We start from the raw sequence: 13,695 nt of genomic DNA, 5'->3' as shown, positions 1-13,695 counted from the left end.
TAGATATTATAGAAAGATGATAGATTGTATATAGATTATGGATATTGATAGATGATAGATTTAAGAGCAATTAGGAAAAAAAGACTACGAATTTGAAAGAGAAAAAGCAGTATAGTGAGAGGGTTGAAGGGAGGAAAGGGTAGGAGAAATCATATAATCATATTTCAATTTCAAAACTAAAACTATGTTTTAAACATCTTTGTGCAGAACTGGATAGGTAGGTATGATCATTCTTCCCACAGTTGCTCTTTAGACACATCAGAGGGAAACATTAACCGCTTATAGCCATCTTTGCCCTTTACACAGGTCAGAGGGGAGCATTAACCCCTTATAGTCCTCTTTGCCCTTTACACAGGTCAGAGGGGAGCATTAACCCCTTATGGTCGTCTTTTCCTGGACTAACACAAGTCCTTTGTGGATTAGAACTAAGGACTATGCTTACATTTCATTTTACACATCCTCATCTCTTAATTCCCACATACCAAGTCAGAAAATATGGCCAGATGGTAAGACAAAGGAAAATTCAATTTTATTCACCAACACTTGAGAGTTTTAACAATATTCTATTATAAAAATTTAAATAGCCCAAAGTACTGATTATATTTATCTAAAAATCCATCATTCAAAATGAAGTCTGTTCACACTGTTACACGGGTAATCATTCACTTCTGACTTCTTTATTGAAATGTTTTCCCTTATCTCCATTTGTGTATATTTTAATTGCTTCTGTCTTTTTTGTGAGATTATTACATCACTCTCCTTTCCTCCCTCCAAACCCTCCCTATATCTTTCTTTGTTCTCTTTCAAATTCATATCACACCGCTGATTTCACACAATGGTTTCCTTACTTTGTTCTTCCTAACGATGTTTCTTATTCCCTTTTTGAAATTACCATCATTATTCTCAAATTATCACCTCATAAATGTGACATTGCCTATACCAGCTCTTTAGTGTAGACTAGCTTTTTAAATGACAGATGGTATTTGGGTATATAAAGTCTTTGTGAAACACAACTTTCTCTGCAAACTTTCAAAGTCATCTTCAGAGTTCTTCCTGAAGGTCTTTGATATGCTTTCTTTTTTTTCTCACTCTTTTTAAATCAATATCCATTGTCATTCTGTTTCCTCAAATATGCAGGCATTTACTCACTGTAACTGCATTCCAGTGGCACGCAGTTACACACACAGATACACACACACACACATAAACACGCACACACACACACACAGCCTTGTGTCAGTCTCTTGATGATAGGGACATATCAGAGAAATGGATCCCTGGGTGGATCTGTTATTTTCTACAAAGTAAATAGCATGTCCTCTCTCTAGTCTGTACAACATACAGACCAACCATCATTTATGAGTCCTGTTGCTAAGCAAACATTGTAACATAGCATATAACTACACATAACTGAGTTTGCTTTTATAGTCCTTTTTTCTAAAAGGCCAATTGACAAAATTTAGTTTGACCCCAAGGATTTTTGGACCCTTGAATTAAGCACAAAGAAATTTGGGAGTAGCCTTGCTAGGTATTTTATTACCATGTACATGTCTAGTTCTGAATTTAACAATGGAACAGTTACAGATGACCACAGTATCTTCCTAATCTTGACTTTTGCCTCCATTTTTTAATCCTAAATTGAGGTAATTTTCACAAATCTTTCATCAATGGGTAATACATTTGAATTTACTGAGGTGAAGCAGGAAAGCAAGTTGCGGGCCTGCCTCGGCTACACAACAAGACCCTGACTTGAAATGGCACCACCAATAAAACACCACTTATGAGATGTTGACATGGGACTGTACAGATAAAAATGAGTAATACATACTTGTTTTCAGCACTGCTGTATGGCTCGGGAATTAGTATTGCTAGAATCTCATAGGGGATATGTTTATAACTATCAAAAATAGCAACCAAGAATTGGCTCTCGGGGGTATGATCATTAAATTTTTTGTGCATTTCATTTTCCTTTTCTCTCAAAGTGTGAAAACAACACAAAAACAGACATAAAGTTCAAGGAAAAACACACAGCCCCACATAATTCCAATCTCAAAGTACTTGTGTCTGTCTCACAAAACAATGATAAAATATCTAGGCATTCCATAAAACCTTTTGCCTTAGATGGCCAGGAATTTTTGCTTGGTCGTTAGTATTTTCCTCAAAACTTAAACTTTTTCTATCAATCTTATTCATTTATATACTCTGATCTCTCCTACCCAAGACACTTAAACAGATGCCCTATAATAAGTTTGCCTCATTGCACAGCTAGCTCCCTACTCAAAGGATTATGTGGATTTACGAAAATACATGTAAGATTCTTGGATTCACATTAACTCAGCCTCTATTAACGACTCTGGAAATGGAGGCACAAAACTCCATATATATTTTAGTATTACAAAAAAGAAAAAGTATCTCACATGTCACAAAAAATAACTTCATCCATTGAAGCCCAGGAAGGAAAAAGCTCTACTTAAATCTCACATTGATTTGATCTATAAGTCATACAAGAGAGTCCACCTCTTCTTGCCTCAGTCTGGGCTTCTGTATACGAAAACCATTATTTGGGGCATGGGAGAGGCTTGTTCCATCATAGCTAGAGTCCTTTTCCATAAAGGAGACCAGTCAAGAGCTATAGAAACAGCACTTGAGAGACCAATAGGAGGAACGGAGTGTCACTTCAGCCTCTGGATCTTTCTAGCAGCTCCTCGGGGCATTGCTTGCGTTTATTTTCCTGTTATATTTCCCTTTCTGTGAACATAGGATGCATAAAGCAAGATGGATAAATAATTGACATTCCACAAATAAGCCTAGTATTGGCCCTTTAGTGCACAACATCTTAAGAATAGATTATCTATGGGAAAAATTCTCCTCAATAGTCTTAGAAATAAAAAAAAATCCCATGGGTCCCTGAGCATTAAGCTGCTTTTAAGATGCAGTATCTGCATGGCAGACACGTGTGCATGCGGTACGTAGTATCCATCCAAGTCCTCTGAGCAAAGAAGTGGCCAGAAATACTATGTCAAAGGTTTTATTGTTCTTGGTATTTGTTTTTAAAGGCTAATCTTAAGTTCCAAGAGAAATACGGTGGGTTAACCCTGACAATTGACAAGCCCCAGGGTAGCACTGACACCAACCACGCCGCACACGATTTCCTCCCTTCCCCACACAGTCTCACGGCCAGTTCTTGAGAAGTCATTCACTCTTAAAACAGAAGTTGAGTTTTGCGCTCTTACCTGGCACTCTCTTTGCCCAGTTGATCATATGAACCAACTCCCTGTCTGCCAGGTTGGTCAATAATCCCATCATCGAAGCTTCGCTGAAAGGTCTAGAAGGATCATATTCAGAATAGATTAAGGGCGGTTCAGCATCCAACAAGGCACTGACCATTTGGTCGGCTGTCAAGGACAAGGCAGGGCTGTTCTTCTTAGTGTGCTTAATCACAAGAGGACTAGGCCAAAGGTTGGTGGCCCTCATGTCTCCTGAAGGCCCCATGTCGTTCCTGCCTTCCAAGTCGTCTCTCTGGCGCTTGTGTTTCAGCATTCTCCCTCCTCTCCGGTCTTTCCGTATCCCTGAAGATGCAGAAGGATAAAGAACAAATCCAATTACCGTTTTCTCCCATGAACTTCAGTACAAACACCATCTTCAAAGGGAATAGCCATTTATTGTATTAAGATAAATACTGAAGGTTCATGCAAACTAGTGTTTAATAGCTCTCACTCCAAATGAAAAAAAAAAAAGGGAACAGCACTGCTTTGTGGCATTTGATGACATTCACTTGGTAAATGAAGCCAGTGTAACAATTTTTTTTTTGGTTTTTATGAGACAGGATTTCTCTGTATTGTTTTGGAGGCTGTCGGTCCAGCCCGGCCTCGAACTCAGAGAGAGATCCGCCTGCCTCTGCCTCCCGAGTGCTGGGATTAAAGGCGTGTGCCACCACCGCCCAGCTTCAGTGTAACAAATTTAAAGTCACTTATCTGACATTAAGAGATGTACAAACTCCTGAAAATATAGCAATGTTATTTTATGAGCCAATCGTAGTTGTTTCTGACATACCAGTATTGTATGTGTGTGTTTATGTATATGTGAGTCATATATATATGTATCTGTGTATGTGTGTGTATCTGTATGTATGTGTACATGTGTTTGTTTGTGTGCATATTTGTATATGTATATATGTGTGTGTATGTACATGTGTCTGTGTGCACAGTAAATGTTATAAAAATAACAGAATTATAGTAACTAGCTACTCATGAAATATAGTTTAATTTCAAACACTGCATCTGTTGTAGAGACTCTTAAGTAGCAAATTGATGGTAATTTTAGTAGTGAGGAAGTGGAGTGCCGTGATGGAGTAAGACCTACCAATGACCAAATCCCAAGAAAAACACTGATTTAACGATCCTCAACACACAAAAATCAGCTCAAGCAACAAAGCAACAATAATGCAATTAGAAATGGCCAGCCAACCAAAGGAGATATTTCCCAAACAAAGACATAACGGTCAACAAGTGTGTCACAAATGTCCAGCATCACTAATAATGAGACAAATGCAAATCAAATCCACGAGAAGCCACCTCACTCCAGGTAGAATGACAAGTATCAAACAGACAAAAAAAAAAAAAAAGCAAAAAAACAAGAAGCATTGATTAGATCATGGAGAAACGCAATGCTAGTATGCCTTTGCCTGGTGGTAAGTATACACTCACTATAAAAATAGTAGATAGTTTTCCTTTTTAAAAAGTTATAAGGGCTGGAGAGATGGCTCAGCAGCTAAGAACACTTGCTGCTCTTGCAGAGGACCAGGGTTTGGCTCAGAGACCTACACTGTGACCCATAGTTATCTGTAACTCCAGTTTTAGGGGATCCCATGCCTTTTCAACCTCCATGGCACCAGGCATATAGTGATGTACAGACATACATGCAGGCAAAGCATCCATATGCATAATATAAATAATTCTTTAAAAATAGTTTTTTTCTTTTTAAATTAAAAATAGAACTACTATTTCACCCAGCAATTTCATTCCTGGCCATATATCCAAAGAAAACCAACTCAATATGTTGAAGAGACATTTGTATTGCCATGTTTATTACAACACTGTTCACAGTACCCCAAGAAAGAGAGGCAATGCAAGTGTCCGTAAACCGATGAATGAAAAAAAAAAACGTGGTACATATATACCACAGAATACTACTCAGTCGTTAAAAAGAAGTGATATTCTGTCATTTGCAAAAAAAATTGGGTGGAGCTAGAAGACGGTATGACACAGATATTCTTGTGTAATATAAAATAACCATGTAGGGGGAGGAAAGGAGAAGGGAAAACTGCAGTTGGGATGTAAAACAAAAAAAATAAGTAAACACACATATAAATGAATGGATAAATAAATAATTAAAGAAATGAATAAATGGATAAACAAAATAGCTATACAGACACTGAGAGCAGAATGGCTATTCCAAGAAGCCAGGGGGGATGAAGGTGAGAGAAGCTTTCAGAGTAAATTTGGCTAAGTTCATTTTTCAGTCACACAGGAGAAATACATCCCAGTGTTATGCTGCAAAGTGCAGTGACCAGATAATTATAACCAACTGTGTATTACAAAAGAAAAACTCTTTAAAAAAGATAGCCAGTACAGAGAAACGATCTTGAGAAAATGGAGATGCTTGCCTTGATGTGAATATTACATCATTTATTGAAATAGTGCATGGTTCTTGTCATGGTGTACAATTTTTACTCACCAGACAACTTTGTGTGTGAGCATGTTCAAGTTGCTGTGTGCGAACACGTGTGTACATGGGCAAGTGCATGGGTGTGTATGTCCATACGGAGGCCTGAGGTCAATGTCAAGTGTGCCCAGTCATGCTCCACCTCAGTTTTCAAGTCAGAGTTTCTCACTGAACCCAGAACTTACTGATTCTCTAACTTGGCTGGCAAGCAAACCCAAGGACCCTACTGTCTCCACCGCCCAGTGCTATGATCACAGGTGTGCATAACAGCACCTGACTATTCTGTCGTACTTGAGATCCAATCCCAGCTCCCCGTGTTTGCACAGCAAGCACTTTACTTGATATCTCCACAGCTCTTCAGCTAAGTTTGGAAGCCTTTGAAATTACTTTTACTAATTAGAAAAAAAAAAACATTTACTAGGAACTCAAAAGACAGCTCAGCTATTAAGAGCATTGGCTGCCCTTGAAGAGGACCTATGTTTGGTTCCCTGCCCCCACGTGGCAGCTCACAATTGACCCTAACTCCAGTTCTAGAGAGTATGGAACACTCTTCTGGCTTCTGCAAACACCTGAAAAATATGTGGTGCACATGCAGACAAAACTCTCAAACTCTCATACACATACCTGCCCTCCACCACATACCCACATACACACACACACACACACACACACACACACACACACACACATGCACACCACTAGCTAAGTAGACTTCAAGCTGGGATATGCTACAGAATGCTGATCTACTACTCACAATGCACAGTATGGACCCCAGGGAAGCTCAGTCAAATTTTCATGGCTGCTGAACTTTTGTGTCAGGAACTGGCCCAAGTTTGTCAGTGTTCTTAGCTTTGGGTGAGTTTTTCACAAATGCATTTCTCTTTATTTTTAAATCATTTCAAATAACCTTCTCTCAAAGGTTTACCCACCTGTGACTGTCACTAACTAAAGCCCCCAGGGGAGCAGGGGGTCTGGCTTTTCGCTGTGCATTCTTTGAGCGTTGAACTCAGAGTCTTATCCAGAAAAAGGCCATTCTGTTCTGACCAAATGTTATCAGCAAAAATGACTATTTCAAAGGCCAGAGATGAACCCAAACATCTATGTTTCTTTCAAACTTACCTCTCCAAAATTAGTGTGTTAGATATTAAGTTTTAGATTTACATCAAAGGAGTCAACTTTTTAGTGAAATTTTAATACAATTTTGTTGTTGTCCTCCCTGGAAGTCACTGTGTAGACATGAATTGTCTTGAACCATAGAGATCTACCTGTGTTTGCCTTCTGACTGCTGGGGTTAAAGACATGCTTGGCTAATCCAAATATTTTCAACATTGAACACATGAAAAATAAACATCATATATCAACTGGGTTTGCCACTCATGGCAGAGAAAGAATTAATACAAGAACTTCATTCTTGTTCTAATTTGTCAAGAAAATGGAAAAATGTATAGCTATGATTTTTTTTAAGATATAACTTTACCGTTTCAGGTCTAAATTGGGTATACTAATTGATAATGTATAAATAAAAAGAAACCACAAGTCCTTCCTGCTCAAAAATGAGCATTTCCTGCAAGTCCTGGAATAAGCAATGACAATAATAAAGGTCGATGTTTCATTGTTTTGAAATATTTATTTGATGTGTATGAGCGGTGTTTTGTCTGCTGTGTGCCTGGTACCCAGAGAGGCCAGAAGGTGATATCAGATCACCTGAGAGTGAAGTTACAGATGGCTGTGAGCCACCATAGGTACTGAGAATCAAATCCAAGGCCTCTGGAAGAGCAGCCAGGGCTCTTACCTGCTAATCTGTCTCTCCAGTCCCAAAGATCGTTGTTTTAATCATTAATATGCACGGAGCATGTGGTGTGCATCTTAAGCACTTCGTGAACACACTATGGGAGGATGTTTTACTGTAATCAGTCCTCACTATAATCTTGTGAGGCAAATCTTGGAAACTGCCAGCCAGTCCTTGCCTGTGCTGGTTCTCCTGTGGTGTCACACGCTAACAGACTGCACCCCGGAGCCCCTCGGTGATCATTCTGTATCCACAGGCTGCCTGCGAAAGGAGGAAGTTGACTCTGTTCTAATCTTCAGATCAACCAGTTTCTCAGTTTATTCATTATCACAAGCACAAAGCTAAAAAGCACAGGGACGCCTTCAAGTCAAACAAAGGCAGCAGTGTGTGACCGGCCATTGTGCAGAGCCACACACTTCAGTAGTCTCATGGTCAAACACGCTGCCGATGTCTCAATTAAGGAAAATGAGCGGCCCACTCAGCTTTGCTCATCAAGATCACTGCTGGGTGCGGCATATGTAAGGAAACCAAACCGGTTCCAACTGTAGTAGCTAGAACACGGAGGAGCCACGATACCAGGGACCGAGACGAAACAAGTGGAGAACACTAAGAGTCAGCCTAGACCCCATGGTGGAAGCGAACACATTGCTCTCGGATTCGGGTCCTGTGCTGGTTTAAGCAGTGACCTAACAGCCAAGGCTGCGATAGAAGCTGCATGCAGAAACCCCAGCAGGAATAAGCAGCAAGACAACACATGCAGTGGCTGCCCCTTCAAAAACTACAAACCGGACCACGGGAGACTCCCGAGAATCCGTGTTCTAGTTTGCTACCCGTTGCTGTAACACTACCATGACCCAAAGCAGTCTGGGGAGGGAAGGGCTTATCTGGCTTACAGGTTACCTCCACCAATGAGTGAAGCCAGGGAGGGAGTTCAGGACAGGGATGAAGCAGAGGCCATGCAGGATCTTGGTTCGTTGGCTCACTCTCTCTGACTTGTACAGCTGCCTTTCTTATATAGTCCAGGCCACGCACACAGGGCCATGGGAGATGGCCACTCTTCCGCTAAGGTTCTCTCCTTCCCAGGCATCACGTTGACAACAGCTGAAGCAGGGCAGCAGGCTAGCTGGAGATGTTGAGTGTGTACATGTCAAATTACAATTTCCTTTCTTGGGGGACTTTAATAGCAACTGGGCAGATGGTTTCATTGTAGTAGTGTTTAAAATAATGTGCTGCACCCATTTGGTTCTTACTGTAGGGTGACTCGGGGTATTGAACACAAGTAAAATAAAAAAGGGAGGGGTCCCAAGTTTGAGGCGTAGAGCCCTAAGATGCAGCTAGAGAGATGAGAGAGTTGAGCATTTGTAAAAAATCACTGAGCAGCCAAACAGAGAAAGGAAGAGCTGGTAAACACCTGTGAATATTCTAATTTATTCCAAAGACAAGATGCTTCACGAATCCAGAATCTCTACAGGCAAACAGAAAATGGAAAATGTTATACATTGTTTGGCCGACTGTGCAGTAGGGTCCCAGAGTGTGGCCCAACAAGGAAAATGTTCTCCCAATAAGCGGCAAGTGAATGCATTAGTAGTGGTAATATTATATCAATATTTTATAAAAGCTCAAATAAACTCTAACTAGAATTAGATGAAAATGGGGGAGCCCAACTTTCTATCTCAGCCACATGAAGTGAACACTGAAGGTCAGCTCCCACATCCTCAGGCTGTGTCTCTGTGACAATACAGCTAATTAACTGTAGAGGATGAAGTGTGCTTATGCTTGCCCTGTGGATGAGTGTAATCCTCACCCCTCACCAAAAAAAGTCTGCTTGGGAGCAGTTGGGATGCGCCAAAGAGAGGAAATGGAAGGGGGAAATGGAGTGATTATATCTTAATTTTTAATGTCAAAAAGAAAGAGTGATGGTAATAATTAAAATCCAAAGATAAAACCTAATCGCATTTCTTCCAGAGGTTTTCTAGAATTACTTGTAGGGCACTGATATAAACCTACCTCTTCTTGACTATTTCTTTTTTAACTATCTGAAGAAGTCAAAAGGCTGAAGTACTAATTCATAAAGAAGAAAACAGCATTTTAGAAAACAATCGTTTCGATATTAAACAGGGAAAGCCATGACAATCAGGACGTTTATTTGTGCCAAATGGCACTGTAGTGTGTAGTGCAGTGCAAACAAGACATGCTGTACCATCACTTAGCAATGGAAACGTCATTTTCGTGATGATGGAGCTGTATATTCAGCAGGGTAAACGCAAAGCTGAAACTGGGCATCAGAATAACTTTTCACTATTTAGTGACTCTCAAGGTGTGTCATTGATGAGATCATGTTTTCATCAAGGCAAAGCTATCCTTCTAAAAGTCGTTATCACATATTTAAGAGTCGTTATCACATATTCACGATTTTCCTAGGAAAACCATGCGTTTAAATAAAGGATTGGAAGCCAAATGTTATTTTATCTGCCCTGTGCCGCTGTAGATGTAGCCAGAACTGGCGATATCTTCCTCACATTACTGTGAGGGCACAGAAAAGCCACATGTGAAACCTCTAGTAGCTCTCAGTGTGGATTTGAGCGACACTAATCTATGCTGAGGACATTAATTGAAGGCTATTTACTAATCCAATTAACCAGACAACCAGAAAGAGACTGACAGGCAGAGAAAACATGTCCAGAGAACCCAGGGAAGGTAGGTCCTGAGGAGTACTTCAAAGACTGCCTGGGAGTCAAAGGGTGCCTAGAAAGGAATCCAGAGGCTGCTGATTCTGGAGATGGAGGCCGAAGCCATACCAGCTGTTTAGACAGTTATGCACCAGCCCTAAAGCAAAGCAGGAACCCTAATGTGTCAAATGCCGGCGACACACGGAAATACGACTTCTGATTAGCTGAGGTGTTTTTGTGTTGCTTTGCAATGGCAGTGGGGGGATAAAACCCACAGCCTCTGTACAATCCAGGCAATCATTCTACAGCTGGGATACATCCCACCCCTTGGTTGGTTGGTTGGTTGGTTGGTTTATTTACCATAGGGTCTCATTATGTAGCCCAGGCTGATCTTGCTCTTGGTATGTAGCTGGTCTTGAACTTCCATCTCCCTGTGTTCATCTCACAGATACCAGGCTCAGAGGCACACATCACTGTGCCTACCTAGACTTCAACCATTCATCTTGTCAGCCTTTCAATTCTTTGATTTGATCACTGAATCTTGGGCATAGTTAATATACTATCCGAATATGCATTAATGATGGAATTTTCTGGGTTATTGGCTTCTAATGCAGTCTTTCAAGTTTTCTTTTATTGGATTGATCTTTTTTCCCCCTCTTAGTAACCTATGTCTCTAAAAAAGGAAAAAAAAGTGAACATCAGTAATTTTCCCCAGTTCCCTACAACTACTTCAATATGTTATTATTTCAACCATTTGCATAATTAATTTCCTTTGTTTTTCAGTAACTTCACATTACCCATGAGGTACTAAAAAGCCAGGCAAAGAAATAATGCTAAAAGCTTTTTAAGCTCAGTACACTGAAAGAAATAGGTATGCAGACTGCTTAAAAATTAGATAAAGATAATAACCTACTGAAGCCACTGCAGAATGTCTCCTCACCCCAGTTCTAATGCAGGCTCACTCGGGATGGACTGTGGGAGTTAAGTCCCGGTGTTGGCCCCACTGAACAGAAGAGAATATAGCTTGTGGTCTGTCTAAGAGCAGCTAAGGATTTGAACCCAAAGTCTGTTCAACTCCAGAGCATGAGGATCATGATATAGACTGTAAAATCCCTGTATCAAAACCTGCTGAGCTTTCCCCATCCAAACCCTTTTGAGATTTTTATGCAACCCTAGGTAGATTGGTATGTGAAAGAGGAATACAAATCAAATATAAATTCATAGTTAACATCCAAGGAAATGCATTTTATGATAATTCTTTGCTATATACAATTTTATCACCTTAAAGGTAAAATAAAAATCACATAGCAACTATGTGGATATAGCTTTTTGTCTAAATACAACATAGCTCAAAGATATCAATCTGACACTTAGAAATGAGGAAGGATAATAGGAAACGGTAAGGGTGTTTGTTTTTACTAATAAAACCATGATGTTTCCATAAGAGCAGAAAATTTTATACATGCAGTAAAGTATTGCAGTTTATGACTCATCATAGTCATGAATCTGCATGGAGCTGTTTCGGGGAGCCCACACTGCCTCCAGTGAGCACTCACTACCATTAGGGAGCACTCACTACCATTAGGGAGCACTCACTACCATTAGGGAGCACTCACTACCATTAGGCAGCCCCCACTGTCACCAGGGAACACTGACTATCACCGTGAGGCATGGTAGTACATGAAATACAAAGTGTTCATGCTGTGTGCCAGAGTCAAGGCTACCTGGGAGCTGCGTGAAGCCATGTGGGCAAGTACTGCATGAAAAGCCTTGGTGGGTTCATTTCATATTTGACTTTGAATTAATTTTTTGGTTACTGTGCATTCAGAAACTTTTCTATTATACATTTTTCATAAAGCCTCATATTCAGTCACATAGAACCACAACTCTCAGTTTAAGAGGCTTTGCCTTCCATAAACATTAGATAATGCTGCTTACATTTTGTAGTCCCAGATTACAGAATTTATCACAGTCTCTCAGCATGCTGTGCCAAGGACCTATGTATTTAAAACTACCTGGGTCATTTACTTGACACTCAGCATATCATATGTTACTATTTCACATCCCTGCATGTCAAGAGGATCACCTCAGCTTACCAAGCACTTCTTCACATATTTGTTGCTTAAATTCCTTCATTTCTCCTCACTGCTGCCATCTGCTATGGTCAATCAATGACTCCCAAAGGACCATGTGTCTAAAAGAATGGGTACCAACCTATGGCACTACCACAAAGGTATTGAAACTTTCCAATGTAGGTCTTCATGAGGTGACTGACACATAATCTCTGTCACCCCTTACTCATGTCATTGCAGCCACTCCTAATCTGTCACCTTCCTTATCTCCACTCTCCACTGAAATTCAATTAACTGGTCATTGGTTAATCTCCACAGTGCAGCCATTTCTTCTCGAAGTCAGCCAATGATCATACCGACCTTCAGCAGGAGTCATGTCATCTGAGTTACTTTTCTTGTCTGTGTGACCAAACGCCTGCCAGAAGCAACTTTAGGGACAAAGGATTTATTCTGGGTGGTGACTTTAGGTAATGTAATCCGTATGGCAGAGATGATATGTTGAGTGTCTAGGACCAGGACAGTAGGAGTTCATTCATGGATACTGTACTGGGATTAGGGGACGAAGTTGTTTTAAACAGGAATTTCTAGTTTTGTTTCCCCAGGATACCATCACATATTGGTAGGCATCTGACATTTAAAGCAAGTTATGTCATATAAATTTCCAGTTTTTATTTGTTTCCAATACTTGTAAACCAGAGGGTAATTTAGCATGATCCCTCTATCCCAAGCACATGCAGAAGTTCCCAAGAATTATTTCATCCATAGATTGGCCAAAAAAATCCTTTGTCCTTCTATATTCTCTATTATCAAACTGTCAGTGTGAAGTTATCCATCTCTTCTGGGATTTAACCAGCATGGACTGTACCAGGATTCCCTTTCCTACTTCTGTAAAGAACAGTAAACAAAATGAATTTTATGCCCTCTAAGAACATCGTGGTGTGGAGAGGGCAAAAGTGTATATCAGTAAGTCAAGCTCACCACATCACACCTCTGACCTAACTCTCCTCCCATGCGGTAAGTTCAGGAGCAGAGAGTCCAGAGATGTATTCATTCACTCAGTCTCATAATGCTGTGCTGGCAAGGTGTATGCACTCCCTACAACTTCCTACCTTCCACCTCTGCAAACATCACAACACTCCATCCTTGTCCATCCCTGCCATCTGATGGTTCCCTCCAGTCCAGAGTTTCTGCCTAGACCTTTAAGGTGGAACGTGGAATCATAACCCATGCCAGTGGCTGCAAAAGAGGCAGGTGCATCTCCAAAAGCATGCAGCCCTCTGTACGTTCTTTGGAGATCACAGCGCCAAGGTAACTGCCCACTAAGTGGGATGGCTTAGCCCTAGAGAGGAGCAGGTTCCCATTACAAGGTGGGAGAATGCTCCTGTTGGTGCTACATGACGAAATTAAGCACAAATTGGCATGATTGCACAGTAGTAGGGTT

At 40.5% G+C, this 13,695-nt stretch overlaps 1 protein-coding gene across 2 annotated transcripts in view; it reads right to left on the bottom strand.

The window, feature by feature from the left end:
* The window catches only part of Esr1 (estrogen receptor 1), a 336,108-nt gene that overhangs the window by 121,363 nt on the left and 201,050 nt on the right, over positions 1-13,695 (bottom strand). For both annotated transcript variants that reach the window (XM_013126759.3, NM_001281325.1), the window contains 1 exon segment: positions 3,234-3,569. In XM_013126759.3, the coding sequence (XP_012982213.1) occupies positions 3,234-3,569 (336 nt within the window).

Source organism: Mesocricetus auratus, unplaced genomic scaffold (genome assembly GCF_017639785.1).
Source record: "Mesocricetus auratus isolate SY011 unplaced genomic scaffold, BCM_Maur_2.0 Super-Scaffold_100018, whole genome shotgun sequence".
NCBI classification, from domain to species: Eukaryota; Metazoa; Chordata; class Mammalia; order Rodentia; family Cricetidae; genus Mesocricetus; species Mesocricetus auratus.
This window is presented reverse-complemented; position numbering and strand designations above follow the sequence as displayed.